This window comes from Macrotis lagotis, chromosome 1, assembly GCF_037893015.1.
Source record: "Macrotis lagotis isolate mMagLag1 chromosome 1, bilby.v1.9.chrom.fasta, whole genome shotgun sequence".
NCBI lineage: Eukaryota > Metazoa > Chordata > Mammalia > Peramelemorphia > Peramelidae > Macrotis > Macrotis lagotis.
Window position 1 is genome coordinate 362,267,820 of NC_133658.1, and position 21,459 is coordinate 362,289,278.

A 21,459-nucleotide genomic window follows, 5' to 3' on the forward strand; every position below is an offset into this window, starting at 1 on the left:
CTGAGACCTTTAAAAAAAGCTAGCTGCTTAACAGAGAATAATCCAGTATATAATAGCAACTTGTTCAGTCATGTGGGATTCCTTGCGATCCCATTGGGGTTTTTTTGGCAAGGACGCTGAGGGGTGATTTGCCAATTTCCTTCTCCAACTCATTTTACGGATGAGGAAACTGAGGCAAACAGGGTTAAGCGCTTGCCTAGGAGGACACAGCTAGTGTCTGAGGTAGGACTGGAACTCAGGAAGAGGCTTCTTGACTCCAGGCTCAACTCTCTTTCCACTACGCCACCTAGCTGCCCTAACAACCACTGCCTTCAATGCTCTGGAATTTTACAGTGTTTTTCCTTACGTCTAATGGGAAGCTAAGTAGTCCAGGAGTTATTACTTCCATTTCACAGATGAGGTCCCCAAGTCCCAAGGGGAAAGGGGAGGAGGAATTGAGCCTGAGCTTTGACTCTGAGGTTCTAGCTCTGTCTCTGTCACTTTACTAGGGCAAGATTTCTTCCTCTAGGTTTCCCTCCTAGGTGAAAATGAAGCGGGTAGAGTAGGTGACCTCGGTTCCCGGTCCTACTCTAACCAGCACCTCCTCCCCCTCCCCCTCCTCCTCCTCCTCCTGCATCAGGGCCAGCCCACCGCAGGCCAGTCGGGGCTGGGTGCGCAGCGCGGTGGGGGTTGGCCAAGACGAGCTCCCGCTCCACCCAGGTGAGGCGGCCTAGGTGAGGTTCAGCAGCTGCTCCTTTGCCTGGTCCTGTCATGCTGTCGGCCGCCGTAAGGAAGTGGTTCAATCGGCCCAAGGTAAGTCCCCTTAATTCATATCCTTTTTCTCCTGGAGCCATGCGCCCTAAGTTCCCCCGGACCACAACTGCCTCTTCTCCTCCCCCTGCCCTTCCCAATGGGAGGCGTCTGGATCCCCGCCAGCAAACAAATAGGTCCCTCCCAGTTTTTCCCTCCTCCAGACCCTCTCTCTCCTCGTACTTTATAGACACTTTCTAAAAAGGGAACAAACCCCCTGCCTCACCCACCCCTCCCTGCCGGCTCCTGAAGAGGAGCCTGCCCTCCCTATTGGAGCTATTGGTGGGCGTGAGGAAGAGGGGTAGGCAGAGTGAGCCGTGCCAGGCCAACTTTGGTAGTTCTTGGGTGTGAGTGTCTTGTCTTGGAGCTCTGAGGGAAGGTGGGGGTGCGTCTGGAATCGAAAGGCTACTCTGGGTTTATGCCACCAGTCCAGAAGGTATCCCAGGACAGAAGAGGTGGTAAGGAATTAAAGTAAATGGGGAGAGGAAGACGAAGAATTTGAGTGAGAATTGCCTCGCCTTGGAGGGGACAACTAGCCCCTTTGCTAGTAGGAATCTGGAGGGTGTTGGAGAACACCTGGCTGGTTCTCCCTGCCCAGAAGCAAAGATTCTGGGTTAGCCCTTTGTTTCCCTTCCCAAGTAGTCAGTCCTGTTCCTTCTGAAAGCAGTTTTTCCAAAGAGTATGAGGAGGTGGAGTAAATGGAGGTGTTTCGGGGATGAGTCAGAGCTTGTGCCCCTTAGGGTTTGAAAGAAACCTCTCAAGGCTTTAGAGACTAGCCGTGCATCTCCTCACTAGGAAATTAGCCCTTCCCTAATTTTCCCTCATTCATTCATTTACAACAGAGTATAATACAGTGCAAAGGGCACTAGGAGGGGCAGCTAGGTGGCTCAGTGGATAGAGCACTGGCCCTGGAGTCAGGAGTACCTGAGTTCAAATCCGACCTCAGATACTTAATAATTACCTAGCTGCATGACCTTGGGCAAGTCACTTAACCCCATTCTCTTGCAAAACAAACAAAAAAAAATGGTACTGATGATGGTTTCATAATCACTAGGTTCAAATCCTAAACTCTGAAATTTACTGTGTGACTATAAGCAAATTAATTTCCTTGAGCCTCAGCCTCCAGTTCATTTTCTTATCACTTCTCTCCTGGAGTACTGAAATTGTCTCCTAATTGGTTTCCCTTGTGTCCAATCGCTTTACCTTCTCCGTTCTGTCCTCTACATAGCTGCCAAATTGATATCTCTTAAGATACAAATGTTTTCTTCCCAAGAAGATTCTGTGACTCTCAAAATAACAAACTCCTCTAGCATTTAAAAGCCCTTTGCTTTCTGGTGTTAAATCATATCTGACTAAATCCCATTTGGGATTTTCTTAGCAGAGATACTGGATTGGATTGCCATTTCCTTCTCAGCTCATTTTACAGATGGAAAACTGGCAAATAGGGTTAAGTGACTTGCTCAGAGTCACACCGCTAGTACTGGATTTGGACTCAGGTCTTCATTCCCACTAAACTGGCCTAATCAAAGTTCCCCCTTTATAACATTCCAATCCTACCTTAGTGTCAGCAACCACAATGTCGCCAAATCAGGGAATGCTCTCCCCGTCATCACCCAACTTCTTAGAATCTTTGGCTCTGGGGTGGCTAGGTGGCACAGTGGATAAAACACCGGCCCTGGAGTCAGGAGTACCTGGGTTCAAATCTGGTCTCAAACACTCAAACACTCAAACTAGCTGTGTGGCCTTGGGCAAGCCACTTAACCCCATCTGCCTTGCAAAAAACCTAAAAAAAAAAAAAAAAGAATCTTTGGCTCACTTTAGGATACAAATTAATTGTTAACCCGGGCCAGAGACCTTGGGGATCTCCAGGCCCTCAGTTCTCTACTTTTCAAATTAAAGATAGCCTTAGTTTTCTTCTCTCTAAAATGAACTGGAAAAGGAAATGGCAAACCACTCTGGTATCTTCGTCAAAAAAAACAAAACTGAAATTGAGGTCACAGAGAGCAGGACACAACCGAAACAACTGAAGAGCTTCCCAAATTACTTTTCATATTTACTTCTCTCAGTACTTTCTTGCTTCACCTAGGAGAATGTTAGCTTCCCAAGTTCAAGGGCTGGTTTTAATTTTTTTTTCCTTCCTATCCCATTATGCCATCTGTTTCTTTGTTAACATACTTCCTTTTATATTAGATCAGTAATCTTTTCCCTTTCCCCCAGTACTTTCTGTTTATTTTGTATTTATTTAAGCATGTAAGTAATCTGGGACTTACAGGTTGTACCCAAGTAGCAATCAATCAATAAGCATTTATTTATTTATTCAGAGTGTGATAGAAGTGAAATAAGCCTTGTGCTAAGACATTTACATTCTAAGGAGGAAGACAAAACTGTTCATATAACAAAATATATGTAAAATAAACCCAGAGAAGGGAAACACTAGCAGGTCAGAGGACCAGCAAGGGCCTCATACAGAAGGTATTGGAAAATAAAGATTCCCAGAAGGGATGGTGGCAAAGTACAGCAAGCATTGGGAACAGCCATTACAAACGCATGGAGACTATTTCAACTGTGAGGAACAACAAAGAGCACACTTTGACTAGATTTTAGTAAAGTGTAATAAGGCTGGGAAAAGTAGAATGGGAATATCTATATAGTATTTGCTATGTATCAGGTACTTTATAATGATTATCTCCACAACCCTAGGAAGAAGATGCTATTATTATCCCTATGTTTCAGATGGGGAAACTGAGGTAAATGAAGTTACACTTTCATTATGATTGGTATTTATATTGGGAACGCAAAAGTGGTTCAAAATTTGGAAAATAATTAGCTAATATTAAAAAAACAAAACATTTTAAAAAGTCACATGATCATTTCAATTGATTAAAAAAAGCTTTGACAAAGGGCAACATATGCTTAAAATCCCTACAAAATATAAGCATAGAGGGACCTTTTTAATAGAAAAACATCTATCTAAAATGAAGAACAAGCATCATACGCCATAAAGATATACTAGAATTCTTTCCAATAAATATGGGAATGAAGCATGGAATAGTCAGTGCTCCTGGCTAGGTCATGCCAATATAATAAAAATTACTATATTGCCAAAATTAACTCGTACTTTTAACGCTATACCAACCAAATTTCCAAGAAGACACTTTATAGAATCTGGCCAAATTCATAAGGAAAAACAAAAAGATCTAGAATATTAAGGGAAATAATAAACAGAAGCAAGGATGAAGGGAAATATAAGCACTTCCAGACTTTAAACTATATTATTAAAGCAGCAGTCATTAAAACCATTTGATATTAGTTAAAGAATAGAGAGACAGATAAATGGACTAGGTAAAGGAGATTAACAAGCAATAGAGCTCAATAATCTGATAAAATAAAAATCTTAAAAAAATGCAAAACTAGGAAAAACACCCCATTTGATAAAAACTGCTCGGAAAACTATAAAACAAACTGGCAGAAATTAGATGAATTTAAACCATGTAATAGATTATAAGTAGATACATGATTTCAATACTAAATATTGTTATACTAAAAAAATTAGAAGAAATAGATCATATATCTCTCACAGCTATGAGTAGGAGATATATTTTTAAATTTTAATTTATTTATTTATTTTTGAATTTTACAATTTTTCCCCTAATCTCGATTCCCTCCCCCCCACCCCATAGAAGGAAATCTGTTAATCTTTACATTCTTTCCATGCTATATACATTGATCTAAAATGGATGTGTTGAGAGAGAAATCATACCCTTAAGGAAAAGAATAAAATAAAAGAGATAGCAAAATTACATAATAAGATAACATTTTTGTGTGGGGGGGTCTTTGTTCAAACTCCACAATTCTTTCTCTGGACACAGATAGTATTCTAGGAGATATATTCTTAACTAAACTAGACATAGAGGTAATTACAAAAGATAAACTAGATAACTTTGATTACTTGAAGCTGAAAAACTTCTGTATAGGCAATATGCATCTAAGATAAAAAGAAAGTGGTTGAATGGGGGAAAGATCTTTTATCAGATTTCTCTGATAAGAGTTTGGTATTCAAGATATATAAACTAAACATATATATATATATATATATATATATATATATATATATATATACACACATATATACACATGTGCATATTTAACTAATAGCCATTCCCCAATAAATAAATGGTCAAAGGATATGAATAAATAGTTCTCAAAAGAACTGCAAAGAGATCACAGCTACATGAGAAAATATTCCAAATCACTAATAATAAGAGAAATGCAAATCAAAATAACTCTGCTCTTTCACCTCACACCCTGCAAATTGACAAAAAATATCAATTGTCACTGTTGGATATATTGTAGAAATTTAGGCAAGCCGATATATTTTTGGTGAGGCTGTGAAGTGGTATAATCATTTTGGACAACAATTTGGAATTAAATAAAGTGACTAAAATTTTTTACCCTTTGAACTAGAGACTCCTTTATTGGGCATATACCCTAAGGAAGCTATCAATAAGAAAAAAGTCCCTATATACTTCAAAATATTTATAGCAGCACTTTTTGTTATTGTTAAGAATTAGAAACAAAGTGGATGCCCATTGCCTGGGGCATAGCAAAATAAAATGTGGTAGCTGTAATGAATTATTGAGTGCTACAAGAGGGGCAGTTAGTTGGCACAATGAATAGAGCACTGGCCCTGAGTTCAAATATGGATTCAGACACTTAATAATTACTTAGTTATGTGACCTTGGACAAGTCACTTAACCCCACTGCCTTGCCAAAAAAAAGGACTGCTATAAGAAATGATGCATATGATGAATACAAAAAAGTACAGAAAGATCTAGATTAAGTGAAGTAGAGCCAAGAAAACTATATAATAGACACAATAACTACAATGTAAGTGTAAAGAAATGCTATGCACCTCCAAAATAAAAAATAAATATAACAAAATTATAAAGATCAAGTGGAACTCAAGGGCAGCTTGGTGGGTTAGTGAATAGAGCTCTAAGCCTGAAGTCAGAAGGACTCCAGTACAAATCTACCCTCAGACACTTACAAATTGGGCAAGACTCTTATTCCCTAATTGCTTCCCCCCCCCCCAAAAAAAAGGAAAGATCAAGTGGAACCTAAATGAAGAGACATAAAAAGATCCCCTTCATTGAGGTGGGAGAGCCACAGATGTTATACATTGCACATGTTCTCAAGCTTTTTCAATGTATTGATCAGTTGTACTGATGTTTTTTTCTCTTTAAAAAAAAATTCTATTTGTTATATGAGAAGGCTCTCAGGGATAGAGAGGAGATGGAGAGTATATGGGATACTATAGTATAGTTAAAAAGTCAAAAATATCAATAAAAACTTATTTAAATAAAAATGTTATAAAAAAAAACCCAAAATAAATAAATAATAGGGACAAAGTCAGATATAAAGTCTCTCAGAGAAGCCCTTTGTTACTCAGAAGGCAGACTGTGACTGTACTAGCCCCATACATCTTCAATCTCTCTGGCTCCACCAGCTCCTTAACATCTAATACAAACAAGTTAACAATCTCCTCACTCTTATCCCTTTTTTTTTCCTCCTCCCTTTCATGGAAAAATTTACTGAAAAAGCTATCTAACCCTAAATCTTTGCTTCAGCTTTCTCCTCAACTTCTTGTAATCTCATTTCTGTCTTTGCCTTTCCGTCAAAATTGTTCCCTCTAAGGTAAGGAATGGCTTGAGGGAAGGGCAAAAGGAGGGATACTTAGGATAACTATGATGAGAGAAACAGAAGACATCAATAAAAACTTATTTTTAAAAATAAATTTAAGTTTACTGACTGAACTGTTTGCATTTTTGACCTCTAATAACAAACCTCATTGTATGAAGGGTCATTGGGGGAAAGATTGACTTTGTTTTGTGGAGGTCTTTATGACCTCTAATCTCATTGTATCAAGGTTCACTGGGGGAGAGATTCCCCCAGTGCTTTGTGGAGGTCTTTAGGACTTCTAATCCTATGATATCTGGGGTCACTGGGTGCTGAGATCCTAGTGGGGGAAGAGTCACATTACTTTTGTGGAAGCCTTTGACATCACTGATAAGGCTCTCCTTTTGGTGAAATGTATGATATCTAGCTGCTCCACCCCATCCTAAATTGGGGGCTGGCTTCCTTTTTTTGATTGGTGGACAAGCCAGAGGTGTCTTTTCAGATCCTGACTTTTGATAGTCAAAATATATAAAAACTCCAGATTAGGATTCCATTTTGAGGGTCTGGTTCTCAAACCAGAGCTCCCATGCATGCCTTTGAAATCAGCAAACTTAAAGAAATATTAATAAATATTAATAAAATGTTAATATTAATATTAATAAGTAAATAAAATATTAATAATTCTGTTTTGCTCTTTCTTAAGGTCAAACTCTGGAAGTTAAAGTTTGTTCTTTAATAGGACAATGTCTGAAGGTTAACACATATTTAATTAATATTTTTAAGACCAAACTCATGGAAATCCTTATCATGTTAAATCTCTCAGTGTTTTTTGCTTTTCTTTGCATATCCCATAATTATCACAATGCTGGGAATATATCAGGCACTTAATAAATGTATATTGATTGAGTGAACAATAAATAATATTCAATCTACACTAGTTCTTTTGAAGTGCTGTGAAATAGGTATAACAGGTATTCGAATTCTCATTTTATAGCTGAGTAAAATGAGGCTTATAATGGCTAAATGATTAGCCCATGGTTGTCATGCAGCTAGCTATCAAGAGTCAGATTCTAAAGCCAGGAATCAAAGACAAGTTCTCTGAATGGGGCCAGGCCACAGTGTTATATCCTCTGCACCACATTGTATCAAAAATTAAAAAGTGGTTATACAACAAGATTTCATGGAAGTAGTCTTGGATTTGAACTTTAAAGAATGGGCAGAAATTTAACAGATAATAAGGGGAAATGATATATAAACTTCCTGATTCCCTGCCCCAACCTTAATTACTAATAATACCTTTCCATCCTATATTGAAAAGTTTTTATATTTACTTTTGAATGTGTTTTGTCTAGTTAATAAGTATATATTATTTTCCTTGATGGGCTTTGAAGGGAGGGTCTATTGTGCTGAATTTTTATATTTCCAGTCTCTAGTTTTGGATTGGCACATGATTTGCCCATCACATAGATAGTAAGTATTTGAGGCTTGATTTGAATTCAGGTTCTCCTAACTTTAGGGCCAGTGCTCTATCCATCACACCACCTAGTGTGACCTTGGGCAAGTGACTTAATCATGATTGGCTCACATCCAGGGCCATCTCCAGTCATCCTGATTCATAAATGGCCACTGGACCCAGAGGGTTCTGAAGGAGAAAGTGAGGCTGGCGTCTTAGCATAGCAACTCCTCACTCAAATTCAGTTCATATGCTTGTCATGGCATCTCCCTGATATCATGGTCTTTCTTCAAGAATGAAGGACAAATATCATCATTGGCACATAGGAGGGACTTTATAAATACTTCTTGAGTGAATTTCAAATGAAATCTAGGTAGCCTAGTGAGCAAAACCAAGAAAGGGAATGACATTTTTTAGCTAGAATTGTTCAATTTAGCAAGACCATAGTGGATTTGGAGGCAAGTGCTATGTCGGGTACCAGTTTGTGGGACTCTAAATGCCAGGTCAAATGAGTTTGAACTTTCCTCAGACGAGGAGAGCATAAACCTTCCAAGAGAGCATAAACTCTCTGAGGGAAGAAACTGTCCCATTTTTTCTTTGTAATAGCAATGCCTAAGAAAGTGTGCACTTAGAGTTGCCAAATAAAAGCATGTTGAATTGAATCAATTTTATAGTTATCATGGGTCTGTGAAAAAATATTTAACAAACAGTCCACTGAAAAATGTGCACATGACATCCTTTTAACTTGAATCTGTATTATTAATGTTTTCTCCATCACTTAGTAAGTCTAGACAATCAAACAAACTATAAATGAAATACTGATTTGTAGCATTTGTAGATTGCCTAGTCACATATGCTTGCATTGGAAATTAAACAATCGGCTCTCTGGTTCAAGCTGGCTCCAGTACACCCTAGAAAAAAGGAGGCAGAGACTTTGAGGAGGCTATTGTAAAAGTTCAGGAAAGTAACAGTAAGGGTGATGGTAGCAGAAATAGAGAGAAGAAAGATGTTGCTTGATTTGTTGACAGCCCTTGGTCACTGAACAAATGTGAGAAGTAAGGCAAAATGTAAGAGTTGAAGATAAACATCAAAGTTTTCAACATGGGAGACAGACTGGCAGTGCTTTTGAATAAATAAATTAATAGTTTAATAAGCAATTGTTTCTGTGCTAAGCTGAATTCAAAAGTGAGGCAATTTCTAAAACCTCTAGAAGCTTGCATTCTACTGGGGAAAACAATACCCAAAGGGGAGTTGTGGCCAGAGAAGGGAGTTGAGTCATAGATGGAAGGGCAGATGTGAGCTTACTTCCATAGTGGATTGGTAGATGGAATGTGAGAGGTGGTCTTAGTTGTTGTTGTTCAGTGGTCTAACTCAGTCTAACTCTTTATGACCCTATTTAGAGTTTTCTTGGCAAAGATACTGGAGCGGTTTGCCATTTCATCCATTTTATAGATGAGGAAAGAGTCAAATAGGGTTAAGTGATTTGCCCAGGGTCACTCAGCTAGCAAGTGTTGAAGACTAGATGAGTCTTCCTGATTTCAAGTTCAGCACTGTGGTGCCTAGTTGTCCCCAAAATATGGTCTGGGGCTGGCTAGCTATCTCATTGAAGGTGAGTTTGCACTCTACAATCTGGACAACTATGCCTCAGGATAGAATTACAAAATGAGTAGATTAATCCCCCCCCCCCCCCAACCCCTTATCCTGAAAGACTAGAAAGAGGTTTGGGAGAGGTAATGAATTAGTTTTGAGGCATGTTGAGTTTGAGATCAAGGTAAAGATATCTCTAGTTAGGGTGGGTCCAATAAAAACTAACCCTTAGGTGGTACTTTAGGGTTTTCAAAGCACTTTACAGACATGACCATATTCTGTGACCCTGTAAGGCAGCTACCATAGGGGATGTTATCTTATCTCCATTTTACACAGAATTGAGTCTCAGAGAGACTGAGAGACTTGCTTATAGTCATAAAACAAATAAAGTAAGAAAGGATTCCAGTCCAGGTCTCAAAGTTTATTAGCCAGGCCACCAAGCTACTTCTCATCAATGGTATACAGTTAGCCTCTCAGTCTTTTATCTATGTCCTAACCTAATGCGAGACATCTAGGACAGAGCACTGGACCTAGAGTCAGAAAGACCTGAGTTTAAATCCAGTGTCAAACTGAAGATGATGTTGGTCCTTCATTCCCAAAAAAAGACTGATATTAGGGAAGTTTCACAAGCAAATGAATTGGATTTGAGTGAGGGAATTCTGTGCTAAGTTGTCAACTTCACTTTCTCCTTTAACATCACCTGGGTCCATTGTCTGGATATGATTTAGGATAACTGGAGAAGACCCTGAATATGAAGCAATCAGGATTAAGTGACTTGCCCAGGGTCACACAGCTAGTAAGGGTCAAGTGCCTGAGAACAGATTTGAACTCGGGGTCTCTTGACTCCAGAGCTGGTGCTCTAACCACTACACAGTCAAACTGTCTACCAGCTGTGTGAAGCTAGGCAAGTCACTTAACTTCTATTTGTCTACATTTTTTCCCTTGTAAAATGGAAAATGGAATTAAATGAAATATTTGTAACATGCTTAGCACTATATAACTGTATATTCCTTCCCAACCCACCCTCTTCCTTACCTTCATACTGAGAAACTGAAAGAGGTGGTTCAGTTAGGAGCTCAGAAGCCCGTGGATAATGGACATGGAAGTTGAGTCTACAGTCTTCTCTATTTCTAGGACCCTCAGAGTTTTAGAGATAGCAATTGTGTTTAAAATGTTCAAGTTGCTTGACTTTATCATTTTTTGTTTTGTTGTTTAAATGAACTCTTGCAAGTATTTAGTGATCTGACTTCACAGACAATTGATTCTAAAATGACTACTATGTCTATAATCAGTTTTCTGTTTGTTTAGCTGGAGTAAATTTCTTCATATATGATGTCATTCATCCACATGGGGACCCGTGCTGAGCCCTAACACAAGGAATCCTATCTTTAGCACCCCTTAGGGGTCATCTGGTCCATAGAGGTGTAGTGATCTGCCCAAAGTCACATTGGTAGTAACTAGCAGAACTGGAGAACTGCAGATCTAGTCTCCAGGAACTGGAGTATTGAGAGGAGCTCCCAGAGGGATACTGACTCAGAACTAACTCCCACCTTTCTATCCAGAGGTCAGATCCTCGATTGCTGGCTCAATTTTTCTTTGCTGATGAACGGGTGACACAAGTGGTGACTGAAATCATCTGCCTTGATGTACAAGAAGACCCTCAGCACTACCTGGTGCTGTTGAGTCAGCTTCATGCTAGCCAGGTATGTTCCCCACCCTCAATATCAGTTAGGCCCCTTCTATGCCATCTTTGATTCCTTCTGTCTAACTCTAAGACTAGTCAGGCAGATTTTTTTCCCCCTAGGGGCTTGTGTCATATGGATTGGGGAGAAAAGGGACTAGAGGAAGGAAAACCAGTTAGAAGGTTAAATCGGCAATTCATGTACAAGATGATAAGATCAAAGAGTATGGATAGTTCAGTCACTTTAAAAAACCCCAATATAATTCTTCATTGGTCCAACCAATTTCGAATACAATTATGTTTAAATTTAAACATGCAATGTTGAAAAATTAAAAATAGAAAAAAAGGAATGTGGCAGCTCAGTGGCACAGTGGATAGAGCACCAGCCCTAGAGTCAGGAGGACCTGAGTTCAAATCCAGCCTCAGACACTTAATAATAACCTAGCTGTGTGACCTTGGGAAAGTCACTTAATCTCATTGCCTTGCAAAAAAAATAACAAAAATTGACACATTCTATATGCTAGGCATATATGTCAAAGATAGAAAGGTCTCATATATGCCAAAATATTTATCACATGACTTTTTTTTGTGTGTTAGCAAAGAACAAAAAATAAAGTAGGTGCCCATTGATTAGGGACTGGCTAAATAGACTGATATGTAAATATAATGAAATACTAATAGGTCACAAGAATCGATGAATCTGAAGAATTAAAAGAAACATGGGAAGTCTTATATGAACAGATCTAGAATGAACGAACTATAGAAACCTCAGAACCAAGAAAAGAGCAGACACAATGAGTATGATTATGAAATTAAAAGGATCAAAATAGGATGATGTGCAATTATAATAACAGACAACCCTAGAAAAGAGATCCAGTGCTCTATCCACTGTGCCACTGAGCTGCAACATCCCTTTTTTCTTTTTAATTTTTAAACATTGGATGTTTAATTTAAATTAAAACATTAATTTAAATTTAACATAATTGCATTCAAAATTGGTTGGATCAATGAGGAATTACATTGGGGTTTTTTAAAGTGATTAAACTATCCATACTCTTTGACCTTATCATCTCTTACATGAATTGCCAATATAACCTTCTAACTGGTTTTCCTTCCTCTAGTGAAGGAAGAAATATGCAAAGGTGCAGAATATTGCCTATACCATCAAACTCAGTTGATATTTTGTCTAATGAGCAGAGCCTCTATTGGCAACTTTTAAAATTTTTGTTGCAGGGATGGCTAGGTGGTACAGTGGATAGAGCACCAGCCCTGGAATCAGGAGTACCTGAGTTCAAATCTGGCCTCAGACACTTAATAATTACCTAGCTGTGTGGCCTGGGCAAGCCACTTAACCCCACTGCCTTGCAAAAACTAAAAAAAAAACAAAAACAAAAAAAAACAAAAAAACCTAAAAACTAAAAAAAAAAATTCTTGTTACAAAGCATAGCTTGTTGAATATGGGAAGGGAATGAGGAATATATTTGGAAATGAAGGTGATATAAAAGCAAAAAATATCAATAAGTTTATTTTTAAATTGATAAGAATCTGTACTAAGGATTATGGAGGCAGAAACAGGACTTGATAGCTGGATGTAGGAGCTGAAGGGGAGAAAAGTAATAACAGGGAGGATGGTAGCACCATGGACAGGAACAGGAACAGGACCTCAATGGGAGGGGCTGGGTGTTCAGCAATTAATAGAATGTTAGCCCCGGGAAGGAACTTAAAAGATCATTTAGTCGATTTTTTTAGATGAGGAAACTGAGACTTAAGAAGTGGAAGTGACATATCAAGATAATATAAATAAAATATAAATAGCTAGAGCTCAGACCCAGGATTTCTGACTCCCAGTCTATGAATCTTTCTCCTGTATCTGACAGCCTTCAACCCAGAGGCTTAGGTGCTGGTGAAGCCATTTGGCTCTTTGATGATATGCTTCCTACTTTCCCTATTAAGCACTGGGCTAGGTGTTTGAGGAAGGAGTAAGGAAGGACTGAACTGAGGGGTGGAGAGTGCAAGAGTGATTCGCCAGTGGAAGGAAGAAGAAAGAAAGTTTTGTTTTGGGTATGGGAATTCCAAATCCTTAGATCTCAAGGTGAGAAGGTTGGATTGGATTAGGAGGTTATGATTAAACTTTAACCCTTTGCCTGGTGCCCTAGGAGCAACTATTGGCAGTGATGGAGCAGATAATGGAGGAGAACCTGTCTGGTGATCGAAGGCCTCGGGACTATGTTGTCAAATTCCCAGAGGAGCTGCTGGGAGTGAACCTAGGTTCTCATGTGCTCTTTGCTGCTGAGGTTAGTGTCAGTGTATGACCACCCTATATACAAGGTTGGAATCTCAGCTCCCTCAGTAGAAACTAGCTGTCAGCTTCATCGTTTTCAAGCCCAGCAGAGCTTCCCACTGGTTGGTCTTAATCTGGTCCAACATCCTTACAAGTCTTGATATGATTATTCTCAGTGGCTAAGAGAAGAGCTTCCAGGCTTAGCTATTCTTCCTTCCCTCCCCTGCTCATTATTCTTTGATACTACCCCAGCCCCTACCCAGGGACCTCTGATCCATCCTATTGCAGTCTAGCACCCTGTGTTCCTTCAGTGTCTGGTGGCTGGCTCCTTTGTGGAAGTGGATGAGACTACCCAGCAGCTGCTCCAGCCTCTAGCCCGGGACCTGCTGCTGAGCCTGGAGCAGGCTCGGGCTCTTCTTCGAGAGCAGAGTCTAGGTCGTCCTGAGCCCTTTTCTCAGTCTCTGCGTTCTGCCCTGCTTCGTTTTGACAACCTCTTTGCTGACTTTGAGTTCAAGTAAGGTTAAGGATATGGGACAGATTTGGGGCTGGGAAATATGAACAGGAAGTATCTACTCTTGGGTGTACTGTATTCTCAGTTCCTTATCTGAGATTCTGCCTTCTGCCTTTCACCTTGATCTGAGAGAACCTATGGGCCATGAGGGTGAGGAAAGATGGGACCAGCAGCAGAGCAGACTTCTGCTACCCTCACTACCCTAGGAAAGCTAGAAGAGGATGGATGTGACCATCACTGCTTCTTCCCTCTCAGCTATGTGGCAGTGGTAGCCCCCATGAAGTCCCCAGAGGAGCTTGAGCAACAGCAGGAAGTGGCCGTACTTTTCTGTGAGACCGTAGCCAGGTAAACAGCCTTGTGGAAAAGGCCTAGATAATGATACAGGAGGGCCGGGCTACAAAGCTGCTATGGAAGAATCCCCTGGAGGTAGACCCTCATGGGGCAGGAGGTGATCAGGTCAAACTATACCTGAACTCAACACATCTCTCTTACCTTATTTCTGGATCAGGGCCCTGGAACTTGGCTACCTAACCCAGGAGATGATTGACAGCTATGAACCTAGTCTCATGTTGACCATACCTCGCCTAGCCATCATCAGGTGAGGGAAATCAGGCCTCAGGGATTTCAGGGACTCATCTTAAGTGTGGGGGAATCTAGGGTCAAGGCTACTGCTAATCTCTGGGATAGGGGAATGGAAGGGGGAGACATGTTCATAGAATCTTAAGCTGAAAACTACCTTAGAAAACAACAAATCCTGTCCCTTGTGCAAGTAGGAATCTTGTCACTGATCATGGACAAGTTGCTTTCTTCCTTTGGTCTTCAGTTTTCTCATCTGTAAAATCAGGGGTTTGGGCCTCTTGCTACAGAAAGGTCACCCCCTCAGTCTGAGGGCAGTCTTCAGTGCTAAGGAATTCTGAAATCATTACTTCCTGAGGCTACCTTTTCTACTTATGAAGTAATTCTTAGGAAGGTTTTCCTTATATTTCATTTGAAATCTGCCTCTCTGCAGCATCTGTCCTGAATTCCTATCCTGTCAACCTCAAGAAGATCTATGACCAGGCTCAATGGAACAAAACAAGAATGACCCCCTCTTCCATATGACAGTCTTTCAAATCATTCTCCCAGCCCCATTCCCCAAACCTCCTCTTCTCCAACTGTATGTCCCCATTTTCTTCAATTGACTGATCTTCCTAGGAAGGATCTGGAACCAGATGACCCAGCTTTGAATCACAACTCTGCCAATGTCTTGGATGACCTTAAGGAAGTCACTTATCCTCTCTCTACCTCAATTTCCTTATGTGCAAAATGGTGTGAGTGGTCTAGATGGCCTTCAAGGGCTCTTCCAGCTCTTCATCTATGAAATAAAATGACATGGTTCTAATTTCCCCTTAATTTTGGTAGCTCTTTACAGGTTATGGAAAAGCTGGGTACAGCTTGTTCTTGAGTTTCCCAAATTGTGCCTATCACAAGTAGACATATTTACTTCTGATGTTTTCTGAACAGGGAAGAGAACAGCAGACTCCTAACATTCCTTGTTCTGGACATTAGAATGGACAGCATTGTACAATAGACAAAGTATCAGATATAGTAATGGGAGGCCTGGTTTCAAGTCTTAACTTTGCCACTAGCTATTATACCTACCTTCTATTGTCTCAATTTCCCTCAACTCAAAAGGAAAGGCGTAGACTTTGGTGATCTTTTAAGGTTCATTATGGCTCTGCTAATCTGTGATTTGATCATGAGCTGAACACAAGTTTGAACATACTTTGCAAACTCACTGAGCCTGTCATTCTCTAAGACCTTAGTGTCTTAAAAATAAACTTTCTTTCTAATCGTAACATTCCTTTCCTCCTTCCCACTTCCCAATCCTTGCACAGTAAAGTTTTTTAACCTTCGTTTAGAACTTTATTTTTATCTATATTAATTTCATCAGGGCCTGGATTTGATGTCAAGGACTGGGAAAGGCCCTAATGCATATCCTTTGCTCCACAGTGGCCTTCTCATCCATCCTGAGGGCCCGCTGAACCTGAGCCCACCTGGTGCTACAGCTTATGTCTTCAGTCCCTTTCAAAGCCTTTTGCAGAAGATCCAGTAAGCAGGGAGGAAATGGAGATAGTTCCCATTGGTCTGGTTGGGGAGGTTCTGAGATCTTGTGGTGGGTGGGATAGGGTCCAGGTAGACAGACATGGATTCTATGACAGATTTTGACCCCTCTCCTCCACAGAGCCCTATTAATTGTTTTATCAGCTGATGAACTCTTCGTACTTGAACGGAGCCTGTGTATGGCAGATGCCCCCTGGGAGGCCATAGATGATCCCAAACAAGAGATCTCTCTCCCTCAAGCTGCCCCATATCTGCCCTTCAAGCAGGCCCCAACCTTTAGCTGTCTAGATCAGGGTTTAAAAGCATCAAATGAGAGTCTGGAAACCTGGGAACCTGGGAAGTCAGGTACCTCCTTCCCATGGATTGACTCTGGAGATGCTACCTGCCCCCCATTGTTGGAAAGGCCAGTACTCACTGAAGTTGAATCCTCTGGCATTGTCCAGCATTCAAAAGAACCAAGGAGTCAAGAGCTCAGAAGATATAGTGCCCACCAATATGTTGGACAGTACTATCCAGTGACTGCCAGGTAAGCCTTCAGTCAGGAAGTATGATTGTAGTGAAAGAAATTTTCTAGCCCTACCCTAGAGCTCAGGATCTGGATTTCCCAGAGGCCAGCAAGGCCATTGCCACCCAAACAGGTCCCAGTTCAGGCTTGGGCCATGACTCAGAATGATTCTTATTTCAGTCTTCTTAGGAATCTTATCAGACTAGAATTTAGAAGACTTGGCTTCAGACCCTTCCCTTATCTTTATCTGGAAAGTGAGGGAGTTGAATTTTCAATTCCTTTTTAGTTTTGAAATTTCAGAATTTTGGGTCTCTCTGTTCCATGCATGCATGTATGTATGTATGTGGTGATCCTTTCCCTTCTTTCCCCATTTCATGCCATCCCAACCAATTCCAGTTCCATTTTTTTCCCCGTGGTTTGGTGGGGAGATTTATGGGAGCCATCTTCTTCCAGCAGCCTCTCCTACTGACTTTGGGACAGTAACCCTTTTGAACCTCTATTTCTTCCTGGGACAGGTCCTTTCAGGCAGAGATGGGCAAGGCACTTCGGGCCAGCTACCCCAGCCCTCAAAACATGCTCCACTCACTTTTTGTCTGCATCTCAGGTGAGGTTGTTTTTGGTGTTGTCTCTGCTAACTGGAGTAGAGGAAAGGGGAAAGATAAGCTCAGGATTGGGATCTTTAACATGGACGTGTTGGAGAATGGGAGAGGGTAAGGTGCCTGGGCCCACCTGTATGTGGTAAGTCCTTGCTCTTTGTATAATTAACACAGCTGATAGGGAAACAGATCTAGACTAGGAGGGAAAGGGCTAAACCCTGGACAAAGTCTGAATAGATCTCTACCAGACCTCCCAAAGCCCTAGAGGGGGCTTGAGGTGGGGCACTGTGGGGGGGGGGGGGAATCACTGTTGCACCTTCCACTAGGTGTAGCTGATCAGTTGCAGACCAATTTTGCCAGTGAACTTCGAACCATCCTGCATATGGTGTTCATGGTGGTGGTATCCAAGCCTGGGCCAGGTGAGAGTCCCTACAGCTACAGAGGGCTTGTTCTTGTTACAAGAAGTGGGGAGAAAGCACTAATTTGGAGTCAGAAGATCCAGATTCAAATCCTGTTTTGTCACTTACCATCTATGTAACTTTAGAGAAGTCATTTAACCTCTCTGGGTCTCAGGTCCCTCAAGTGTTAAATAAAGGATCTTTAGATCAAAGTTAAGAGGAAGAAGGGACCTTGAGACATTGAGGCATTCTGTGACTTGCCAAGATTCAGCAAGCTAGAAAGTATCCACGATGGAATTTGAAAGGTCTTTCTGATTGCAAGTTTAATGTTTTACCCAATATAGTAACCAAGCTACGCCTCCCACATCATCAGAGATGAATTCTAAGGTTCTTTCCACCTCAAAATCTATGACCCTAGCTTGTTGCGATTGTCCATGATACAGAGCAGTATTGTCTGAGTCACTTGGAGGGTGATTCCCTGGGAGGTCTCTGGCTAAACCCAAATCTTGTCTGCAGTCTGAACTGCATCTGGGTTCCATTCTCCCAATCTTATTTTGATCTCTGCATCCTCTTTCCTTGTGACTCCAACAAAGAGAAAGAAGCACAGGAAGGAGGCAGCAGGTTGGCTGCTCCTCTGCCAGATTGTACCCTGTGTGTTGAATATGGCCGAGAAGGTATGTTGGGTTCAAGTGGGCCCCTGCAGACTGGCTCAGCCCCAGTGGTTCCAGGGAAATTTTAATGGGCTCCTCTTCTGTGTCTATCTACACACACACACACACACACACACACACACACACACACACACACACATGGTTTTCAGTGCTCCCATATTGTAGGTCAAAGGTATTTTACCCATTGTTGCTATGATGTCCAGAGGGGACAGTTCAGCGATGCATCCTTTTGTTTGCTTCACAGAGCCTCCTGCCTGGGTCCCAGATCAGGCCTGTTTTCATTGCACTGCCTGCCAGAGTCCTTTTAGCCTCATTCGCCGAAGGCATCACTGCCGGAGTTGTGGAAAGGTAGATGACTTGGATGGTAGAGGGAAGGAACAGGTAGAGGGGAGAGGATGCAGAAGGGTGCATGCTGGGGAGGGAGAGGGACAGATGACTCCTGGGCCCACTTCTCAGGCTTTTGAACACTCAAGAACTTGACCCTTAAAGCTCTCCTGGTCCAAGTCCTTCATTTTACCCAGGAAGGTCAGAGAGGAATTAGTGTACCTCAGCTTCCCTCCCTGGAACAAAATTATGATTCTGTGATGCTCAGGTGGTTTTTAGTGCTGGGGTAGAGGCAGTAAGTGCAGGCCTTCCTGTAGTTCTTGATACTGACCTTCCTAGAAGCATGGATAGAGGACAGAGCTGAGGAGATAAGTTCTTCCTCCCATACCTTCCAGATCTTCTGTTCACGATGTTCATCCAAATCTGTGCCTCTGCCTTGGTTTGGCTACATGAAGCCTGTGCGAGTGTGTGGCCACTGTTATGATGCCCATGTCATCCCAGACTGCTCCTGACATCTCTTTCCCAGGCACCAGCCATTGGGGCCAGTTGATAGAACTGTTCCTGTTTGTGATCAGGCTCTGTGCTGAGGACTCTGGAGGCCTAAAAGCCTCTGGGAAGGTTATCCAGGATGCTGGATGTCCCAGGGAGGACAGATTGAGCCTGAATCTGCAGGGAAAAACTTCCCTGCCATATTCCCAGGTGAGGGATGATCCTTGGGCCCCTAGACTATGGATTGGAGGCACTCTTTCCTTCCCAACCTCAAAAATTCTCAGGGGTGCTGTTCTCTTTGCTCCTACACAAGCTTTGTGAGCACACCAGGAGCGATCAAAAAAGGGCAGAGACCAGGATATGCTCATTCTCTTTCCTTTCCTTCCTGTTGAGTTTTCTTGGGATCTATCTTTTAGTCCTCAACTCTCTCACTCCCTTTTAACAACCTGTATTCTGGGTCTGGCTTGAGGGTCTGGTTAAGTATGGTTAGGTATTTCTGTACCTATGTATGTGTTAGTGGTGGGGCAGGGAGGGGAGCAGTTAGGAACCTCTTCTCACTTTCTGGGAGCACTTAGAAGTGCTTATGGTGGCCAGTCTGGGCTTGTGAATACCTGATCTAGCCCATCTGTTCCTGCCTTCCTGGTGGGGGAAAGGGGAAAAGCATTATGGTTCCTCTTGTTCACAGGTGTATTTTGTTTAATTAAAGACAGAGATTCTTCAAAGTGGACTTAGACTCTTATCTTGTGGCCAAACAGGCAATGAATGGGGGGGTCCGACAAATGAAAGGGAATGAAGATGCTCAAGGTTACTCTTTTTTCTTCCTTGTTCTGACACCCAGTTGAAACACTGTGAGTCCCAGCTCATAGCAGATTAGCAGCAGCAAGGTGATGGGGGTTAGACTATTGGGTTAGACTATTGAGTGTGAGGAGAAAGTGGTTGGGGGCCTGATAAAACCAGGCAAACAATAATTCCCAATTTTTGTTCTGTACCTGGTAATGAAGGCAGCTAGTTGGGGAAGAGGATATAAGGTCTGATAGTCAAGAAGACTCATCTTCCTGAATTCATATCTGGCCTCAGACACTAAGCTGTGTGATTCTGGGCAAGTCACTTAACCTTCTTTGCCATGGTTTGGAAATGCATTCTATGCAACTATTATTTGTATAAATGTCAATTATTATACAAAATTAATGTGTTCAAATGTCAATAAAAATTAAACATTATTGTTGTCATATTGATCTGATTAAATTTTCTCATAATATAGCAAGGAAAAAAATGAGGGGGTGGGTGGGAGCAGGTAGGAAGTATACTGAATGGAGATCTGGGCTTTGAGTTATGAAAGCCATGAATTTAAATCCTTCCTAAATACTAATGGAACCTGGGCAACTTACTCATCTGCTCTAGGACTCAAATTCTTTACCTGTAAAACAAGAGTTGGACCTGAGAGCCTCCAAGGTCACCTTCCAGCTCTAAATCTTTGATCTTTGAGTCTTCTTTTACACTAGTATGACCTTTAAAAAAAAAACCTTTGTTGTTGACTTATGTTCTTAGAGCATATTTATTTCTAGTATACTGTTCCCTGCCCCTTCCCACACTAGAGCCTTTCCTTGTAACAAAGAAAAACACTTAAACCAGACCCAGCAACCTGATCTTACATCATACACAACACTTCACTGCCCCAACTTCCTCATCTTTCCAATTAAAAAGAAAGAGGAACATTTCCTCATCTCTTCTCTAGGGGAAAAATTAGTCATAATAATTACACAACATTGGGCTCTACTTGATTCTAATATAATCACAGTATATGTTATTTTTTTTTGTTCTGCTTGTTTCTCTCTTCTTTAATTTGAGAAAATTTTCCTCAGGTTTCCCTGGATTAGTCACATTTGTCATTTGTGATAGTGCAATAACATTTTATTCCATTCACATGCTACAATTTGCTGTCATTCCCCTCATTGGTGGATGGTCATTTTCTGACCCTTGATTTTTTTTTCTAAAGTGTTTGTTTGCCTTTTGTTGTTTGCATTACTCATTTCTAGAACTATAGTTCCTCCACCCTTGAGTCCTTCCTTCACAACAAAGAACAGTTAAGCAAATAGAATGAGACTGTGACCAGGTCTATGAAGTAGCATCCCCCTTCCTTCCTGTCATACAGGCTCACAACTTTCATGTCATACTTAACTTCTCACTCTCTATTACCCACCTTAGATGTGACACCCACCTCAAATCAGTAAGTTTCCAAATTATATTGTGTTTATTTTCACATCTCTGAATCTTTTCCCTCTATTCACATAGTTCCATCCTGGACCAAGGCCTATTGCCCTGGACTTCTAATCAGTTTCCTTGTCTCAAGCCTCTCTTCATTACAATTTGTTATCAGAATTGTGAAATTCCTAAA

The 21,459-nt window shown here is 41.1% G+C and overlaps 1 protein-coding gene across 2 annotated transcripts; it reads left to right on the forward strand.

Moving 5' to 3' along the window:
- Positions 1–661: 661 nt before the first annotated feature.
- Positions 662–20,257, forward strand: LOC141505953 (lateral signaling target protein 2 homolog). Of its 2 annotated transcripts, XM_074212305.1 has the most exons (13): positions 662–792; positions 11,068–11,208; positions 13,343–13,480; positions 13,779–13,981; positions 14,234–14,323; positions 14,487–14,576; positions 15,971–16,069; positions 16,203–16,607; positions 17,102–17,190; positions 17,509–17,601; positions 18,174–18,254; positions 18,496–18,599; positions 18,971–20,257. In XM_074212305.1, the coding sequence occupies exons 1-13, from the start codon at positions 751–753 to the stop codon at positions 19,085–19,087; spliced, it is 1,692 nt and encodes a 563-aa protein (XP_074068406.1). In that variant the 5' UTR covers positions 662–750; the 3' UTR covers positions 19,088–20,257. The 2 variants fall into 2 exon arrangements, with proteins under 2 accessions (XP_074068406.1, XP_074068407.1); XM_074212306.1 differs by lacking the exon at positions 18,174–18,254.
- The last annotated feature ends 1,202 nt before the right edge of the window (positions 20,258–21,459 follow it).

Coding starts and splice junctions, on each gene's coding strand:
- LOC141505953 (XM_074212305.1), top strand. CDS start 751: ATGCTGTCGGCCGCCGTAAGGAAGTGGTTCAATCGGCCCAAG. Junction 13,982..14,233: donor TTTGCTGACTTTGAGTTCAA/GTAAGGTTAAGG, acceptor CTTCCCTCTCAG/CTATGTGGCAGTGGTAGCCC. Junction 14,577..15,970: donor CCTCGCCTAGCCATCATCAG/GTGAGGGAAATC, acceptor TTTGCTCCACAG/TGGCCTTCTCATCCATCCTG.